Source organism: Molossus molossus, unplaced genomic scaffold (genome assembly GCF_014108415.1).
Source record: "Molossus molossus isolate mMolMol1 unplaced genomic scaffold, mMolMol1.p scaffold_m16_p_4, whole genome shotgun sequence".
Classification (NCBI taxonomy): Eukaryota; Metazoa; Chordata; class Mammalia; order Chiroptera; family Molossidae; genus Molossus; species Molossus molossus.
Genome location: NW_023425377.1, coordinates 76,600,060 through 76,607,281, shown reverse-complemented (window position 1 = coordinate 76,607,281; position 7,222 = coordinate 76,600,060). Strand labels below are relative to the sequence as shown.

At 48.1% G+C, this 7,222-nt stretch overlaps 1 protein-coding gene across 1 annotated transcript in view; it reads right to left on the bottom strand.

Annotated features, from left to right (window-relative positions):
• Nucleotides 1-1,236: 1,236 nt before the first annotated feature.
• The window catches only part of C3 (complement C3), a 38,238-nt gene continuing 32,252 nt past the window's right edge, over nucleotides 1,237-7,222 (bottom strand). The window contains exons 30-41 of the mRNA XM_036241151.1: nucleotides 6,824-6,982; nucleotides 6,617-6,676; nucleotides 6,404-6,494; nucleotides 6,237-6,288; nucleotides 4,398-4,485; nucleotides 4,190-4,282; nucleotides 3,021-3,126; nucleotides 2,709-2,798; nucleotides 2,431-2,514; nucleotides 1,739-1,822; nucleotides 1,523-1,658; nucleotides 1,237-1,421 (exon numbers count right to left, since the gene is read on the bottom strand). Of these exons, the coding sequence (XP_036097044.1) occupies nucleotides 1,280-1,421; nucleotides 1,523-1,658; nucleotides 1,739-1,822; nucleotides 2,431-2,514; nucleotides 2,709-2,798; nucleotides 3,021-3,126; nucleotides 4,190-4,282; nucleotides 4,398-4,485; nucleotides 6,237-6,288; nucleotides 6,404-6,494; nucleotides 6,617-6,676; nucleotides 6,824-6,982 (1,185 nt within the window). The 3' untranslated portion in view covers nucleotides 1,237-1,279. The remainder of the gene's footprint in view (nucleotides 1,422-1,522; nucleotides 1,659-1,738; nucleotides 1,823-2,430; nucleotides 2,515-2,708; nucleotides 2,799-3,020; nucleotides 3,127-4,189; nucleotides 4,283-4,397; nucleotides 4,486-6,236; nucleotides 6,289-6,403; nucleotides 6,495-6,616; nucleotides 6,677-6,823; nucleotides 6,983-7,222) is intronic.

Here is a 7,222-nt window from a genome sequence, read left to right as displayed (position 1 = left end):
GTTTCACTTGCCAACCAATAGTTCCACTCAACCTGGTGGTTATCATCGCTACCCCGCCACCCCATGCAGTTCTGGTGATGCTGTGACCGCAACAGCCCCTGCACTCTCTCCTCAACTGCTGACTCATGCCTTCCCCTCACTCACTCAGGTCTCCACTGGAAATATCACCCTGCCTGCCCCTTACTGCCCCCTCCTGGGCAAGTCACCCCACTGGGTACTACAGGAGCATTGAGGAGTCTCCTCAGGCACATCCAAAAGTGGTGACTGGGAAGGTGGGGTGAGCCTAGAAGACAAAAGAGAATGCAAGTGAGATAGCAAATGGAGATAGTGAGCTGCGAATGAGGCACAAACAGGAGGATGAAGAAAACAGGTGAAGATGCAGGTGAGAAAGGAGAGCAGGACTGTAGGATGGTGATGCTGATGAAAACACAGGTAAAGATGCTGCAGAAGGTGCAGGTGAGAAGGCAGGTAACTGTGCAGGTGGGACTATTGGTGAGAATGCTGATAAGAAGACAGGAAGAGATCCAGAGAAGGATGTATGTAATGATGCAGGTAATAACTCAGAGGAGGATACAGAGAAAATACACCTGCAAAAGAGGGTGAAGATAGAAAAACTAGTGAGAATCTAGGTAAGAATGCTGTTCAGCCAAAGATAAGCATACATTTCCAGATGAAGATGTAAATGGGAGCCAGGTCGGGAGGCAAAAAAGGGACAGTGGATACAGGAGACTGTACAGGTGAGAAGACAGTTGAAATATAGCTAAAGATGCTGGTAAGAAAACAGGAAGAGATCCAGAGAAGGATGTAGGTAAAGATGCAGGTGAGGACCCAGATGAGAATACAGAGAAAATACAGTTGAGGATGCAGGTGAAAAGACAGGTGAAAATATAAGTAAAGATATAGGTAAGTTTACAGACAAAGATGTAGGTGGGGGGCTGCGTGAGGATGCAAAATGTGCAGGTGGATATAGTCAAAGAGAAGAGAAGAGGTAAAGCTTCAGATGAGAATGTGGTAAAAAATTCAGGCGAGGATGCGGTAAAGAGGGTATGCAAGTAGGTGAGAACTCAGGTTAAGGGGCAGTGAGCTGCAGGTGAGAATGGTGAGGGTGTAAGGGCAAGAATGCAAATGAGATCTCTTGGAGATTTCAGGTAAGGACAGAGCTGAGACACAGGTGAGGCAGAGACCACGGCTGCTGCTTTCTCTCTCACAAAGACCTCCAGACTTTGGGAGATCACATGAAATACAAATGAAGCTTTATTGGGGGGACCATGCTGGGGGGTCAGTTGGGACAGCCAAAAACGACCATGCTCTCTTTGAATTTTTTCAGGTCATTGCACAGTGCCTCGTTCACCTCGTCTTGGCAGTCATCGTCTTCAGGCCACAGCTCCACCCAAGTGTCCTTCCCAATGATATACTTGATTCTGGGGAGAAGGGACAGTTGGCAGGTCAGAAGGGGCAGGTGAGGAGGGGCCCCGGGAAGGGTGGTGGAGTGAGCACACACATGCGCAGGGCCTGCACTCACTTGGATTTCTCTCCCCACAGGTCTGAGGAGACGCCCCACATGAGGTAGTGTTTCCCCTCCTGCAACTTCAAGGCTGCTCTGCACTTGATGTGACTGATGAACCTGCGCTGCTGATTAGCCTGCACCTCATCAGTGCCTGGAGGAAGGAGAATTAAGCCGAGGAGGAGTGGAGGAGAGAGGGGAAGGCAGAAAGGCAGAAGGCAGTGCAGGGCTGACCTGATTTGATGACCTCCTCGATGACCATTATGTACTCATCAAAATCATCTGACAGCTCCTTCTTGTGCAGCCTGGTCTTGTACACTGCAGGAGAGGGGAGGGCCAGCATGGGTCATGGGCAGGGTTGACAGCAGGGCACCCTACTTGCAAGCGTATCTGGGCACATGGCTCCCCCAAGCAGATACATACAGGATTGCAGTCCATCATGCTACAGTTTCTGCCTCCCCCAGTAACTCAGGCAGCCATATAGGGTCATACAACCACCATCTCACATACACAACCAAAGCCATGTGCACAATTACAGCAGCACACAACTCATCATATACACAAGGAGAGTTACTCCTATCCATTGTTACCATCTCACACAATCATGGCTACCCACAACCACAATCTCACAAATACACACAACCACATCTATTCACAGCCACCTTTCTTCACACTCTTACACATACCCAGTCCAATCATAATCATGGTTCCCCATGCAATCATGGCTGGGGAACAACACACACACACACACACCAGTCACCCACAACCATAGCCTGAAACACAGCTACATGCAGACATGGCTACTCGCAGCCAGTCACACACACAACCATGACCACACCTACAGTCTCACACACACCACCACAGCCATACACACCATCACTCACATACAGTCACACATGCACGTGCCTTCCCCACCCTCTCCTCACCATAGTCTACTCCTGGCTCGCAGGCCTTATCCAGCCGGTCTTCTGAGGTGACCTTGTCCTCCGAAAAGTGCATGAAGCAGTTCTCTGTGGGGTGGGTGGGCAGGGACATGATCTAAGCCCCCCTTCTCACCCAGGGCCCACTACCCATGGGTGTGGCTGGCCCCGGGGCCATCCCCCTTGGTGTCCACTGGGTGTGAGCTTCGGAGCCCCTTGCACCCCCCCATGGAAGTGGGGTCCAGTGGGCGTGGCCTGCCACTTCCTGGCTCCTGTGCACTCACCCTCAGCACAGCGGCACATTTCATTGTGGCAGAGTTTGCTCAGCATTCCTTCTTCCTTCTCCGGGTGGTAGAACCGGGTACATGACTCATCTGTGGGCGAAGGTGTTGTGGGGCATCAGAGAACTAGGGCCTCAGCCCAAGACCATGCCTGTGGGGCTCAGATTCCCAACTCCAGTCCCTCAAACCTGGAGATGCTAGGGCTTGAACACTAGGACCCCTAGGTTCCCAACTCAATGAGCCCAGGGACTCCCAGACCCCCAACTCATAGATGCTTGGGACATTCAGACCCCAGGCCCTAGGTTGGCCACTCACCTAGGTTGTAATAGGAGTACACCTTGACTGCCCCAGGCTGGATAAGCCCCACGTTAAAGAATTGGTGAATTTTGAAGACTAGACAGTCATCATGTGCGTGTGAGATCTGGAAAAGGAGGAGGTGAGTCAGTGGGGTGACATGGGAGGAAGTCCAGCATAGGGTAATGGGGGCTGGAGCAGTGGTGAAGTGAAGGAATCAAGGAGGGATCTGAGTGGGGAGGATGAGGGGCAGGAAGTGCAAAGATTAATGAGCAGTTCAACAAATCTGTTTTCTTTTTTTCCAAGGCTCATGGCTAGATTACTCTTCACAGCCTCCCTTTCCATTTGGTGTGGCCATGAAATTGAATTCTGGCCAACAGATTACTATCTGTACCCATAGAAACATCCCATGGAGCCCTGGCCAGTTTTGCTCAGGGGTTGGAGCGTTGGCCCGCAGACCTAAGGGTCTCAGGTTCAATTCTGGTCAAGGGCACGTACCTCAGTTGAAGTTTGGTCCCTAGCCCTGGCTGGGGTCGTGCAGGAGGCAACCAATTGATGTGTCTCTCTCTCCCCTTCTCTCCCTCCCACTCTATCTGAAGATAAATGGAAAAATATCCTTGGGTGAGGATTAAAAAAAAAATCCCGTGATCATCAATACTGCATTGTATGTTTGAAAGTTGCTAAGACAGTAAATCTTAAGTTCTCACCACACACACATTATAACTATGAGGTGGTACATATGCTAACTAACCTTATTGTGGTCATCATTTTCCAATATACATATATCAAATTATTACATTGTACACCTTAAACTTACACGATGTTATATGCCAATTATATCTTAATAAAGCTGGAAAAAAATAAATGAGGAGAAAAAAATGAAGGAAGGAAGGAAGGCAGACAGATGTGTGTCTATGTGATAGACATGTATATTTGGAGAAAAATGCTAACAATGAACTTGGGTAAAGGGTGTATGGAAATTTTTTATACTGCTCTATAATTTCTCTGTAAGGTTGAAATTACATAAAATATTAAAAGTACAAAATTAAAATACAAAAAATTAAAAAACCCATTTCATGCACAATCAATCCTCTTTTCTTCTAGAAAGAATGGATTGAGCAGAGGACAAAGACCAATGGAGAAGGAAAAGGCCAGCCACATGTGGGTCAAGATCCCAGTAGAAGCTTTACCTTGTCCAGGTAGATGATGAGAGTGTTCTTGTTGGAGAAGGCCTTGTCATCCAACTCATACTTAGAGATGTATCTGTCAGTGCCAGTGGCCAGCTGGAGAAGGGATGGGCTTGTGAAAACCCCTCCTGGATATCCTTCCCTCCCACAGCCTCTTCCAGACCCCAGGCTCTTTCTCACTGATCCCAGCCTGAGCCCAGGATTTTCACACCTTCTTGAGGTCAGCAGTGTCGGGAGCAAAGCCAGTCATCATGGATATGTCCAGGATGGACATAGTGGCATCCTCGTCTCCCAGGTACCTGGATGGGGCAGGGAGAGAGGGGTTGAGTCCCAGGCGGGATCTGCCCTAGGGATCAATGCCTGGACAAAGGAGTCTGATCAGGGACGGAGGCTTCTGCTTCTCACACAGCCACACCAAGGAATGTTAGATCTTAGGAAACACTCCCCCAAGGGGAATAGAGGAAAGGTGTGTAATGGTCAAGACAACTAACTGCTCAGCCTCTGAAGCCCAACTACATGGGTTCAAATCCCAGGTCTATGTGACATTTGATGAGTCATTTGACCTCTTTATGTCTCAGTTCTTCTGGAAAATGAAGACAAGAATACATGCAGGTCTCACTTTGCATGATTCCATATTGTGGTCTAGCTCAATAACACCAGTCCCTTAGCAACAAGGTTCTAATTCCAGTGCCACCATATATTAATCATGATGGATTGCCTAAAGGACAAATCTAGTTGCATGCTCTTCTGTCCACCAATCACTCCACAAACAAATGTGCACCAGTCAATGACCAGTCACATCACTTCTCCTAACTCTGTCGGTGATGGGTCACTGAGCACCAGCCAGTCAGCTCATGCAGTGGTTGTTACTTCCTTCTCTCTCAGTAAAAACCCATGTGAGATTTTACCAAAATGGATAATCGAAAGGGAATTGGCCAACAAAGATATAAGTGCAGCAAAAGAAATGAAGAGTGGTAACGCTGGGAGTGAAATTTCAACAGCACATAAATGGAGTCAAAGAAGAAATCGGCAGATTGTGGGAATGTGGTCATGGCTAGTCTCACTTGCTACTGGAGAGACCATAATGTAGCCAGAGGAACTCAGTGAAGTTCATAAGTGAAGAAAGTGGTTGTGATAGAAAAAAAAAAAAGAGGTCCCAGAGGAAGTGGACACTGGAAAAAAAACTTCACAGTGAAGAAACTCTCAACTACCTCGTGACTTTGAAAGCTCAAGGGATTAAATGTGGGACATTGACCCAAATTTAGAAGGGAAGAGGCACTTCAAAACATCATAGAAAAGAAGCTTGCTCCGCCCTGGCCGGTTTGGCTCAGCGATTAGAGCGTGGGCCCATGGACCAGAGTGTTGCAGGTTTGATTCCAGTCAAGGGCATGTACCTGGGTTGCAGTTCAGTCCCCAGCCCTGGTCAGGGTTGTGCAAGGGGCAACAGGGGAATGTGTCTCTTTCACATAGATGTTTCTCTCTCTCTCTCCCTCCCACTCTATCTATCTGAAGATAAATGGAGAAATATCCATGGGTGAGGATTACAAAAAAGAAAAAGATGCTTGCTCCATATCATAAGTGAAACAGAGAAGAAAGGAGGCACTGTTCAAACCAGAGGGCTTTGGATAAGTGCTTTACAAAATAAACAAAACCAACTTTAATCTCAAGGTTCTAATGTTTTAAATTACAGTGCACTAAATAAATACTCATCTTACTATACTTTTCATTACTTTATACTTTTATAGCCAGCAGTATGAGAGCTTTTGATGTTGTGATAAGAAATAATGTAAAATTCCCGAAGCAACTGTAATCTCCCTTGTTGATTATTAACATCACTTTGCACCGTCTCAGCTTATGTGGTCATGGCTAGTCTCACACCACTGTGCAAAGTACACACTGCTGTGCTGTCTACCTCCTGGAAGGTGCTCAGCACTGTACTGGGCATTTAATACATTGCTAGAAAGTGTTAGGTACCACAGATATTATTTATAAGAAGTCTTGCGAGAGACAGAGGGATGATCGTGATGAATCCCAGTGACCCATCTCTTACCTGGTACAGATTTCAAGGTACATGGTGCTCTTGGCGTCCTGAGGCTTCTTGACTAGAAACACAGAAGACAAAAGGATGGGAGGGAGCTGCGTCCCGAATCAGGAGCAGGGCAGATACTAGAATGGCAGTGGGGGAAGGGTGACAGATAGGGTCTTTATTCCTTCTACCTGATTCAGGGGCTGGTCGTATGTTAACCCTGAGGTCAAATTTCTTGCACTGGGCTTTGCCTTTTACCTTGGCGTGATACATTGTCACCACCTGGATAGATGGGAAGGGAGATGAGTTGTCAGCCTACTTGACTTGGGAAGAAAAGGATCCTTCTGGGTCAGAGGGGCTGAGAGAAGGTGGTGAGTCAAGCAGGTGTGAATTCCGTTCCTTACCGACAAGGTGCCTTGTCCTTTCCCTTTAGCTGTTAATGTGAAATCCTCGTTTTCCTTGGTCTGCAGAGAGTAGGGAGAAAGAAGAGAAGGTGTTGGGAACCAAGCCCTCCCTTGGCTGCAATGGTCACCTGCCTTCCCTCCTGCTTTCTGCAGACTCTGAATGGCACAGAGGATGAGAGCGAGGAGGATCTGGCCGGGCAGCTGTACCTCTTCTGACCGCAGGAGGCTAGCGGAGTCCCATTGGATTCGGTGTAACACCGGAGCGCTGCGGCTGGGCAGGTTAAGGGACACATCCAGATTCAGTTCCTCGTGGTCAGGGACATCCCTCTGGTATTGGGCCAAGGCTTGGAACACCATGAAAGTGGCCTAGAACCCATGAGAGAGGAAGAGGGTGATCTGGGAGACCTAGAAAGCAGTTATAACCCACTGGGGGATAAAGAGGCTCAGCTTAGAGGTGGGCCACTGAGACTGTGGTCTAAAACCCACCAGAGGGGTGAGAATAAGACTGGGGGTTGGTGAATACTAAGGACGTGTTCTAGAACTCTCTGAGTGAGAGAGGCTCAGACTAGGGCTTGGTGACACTGAGACTGTGACCTAGAACCAACC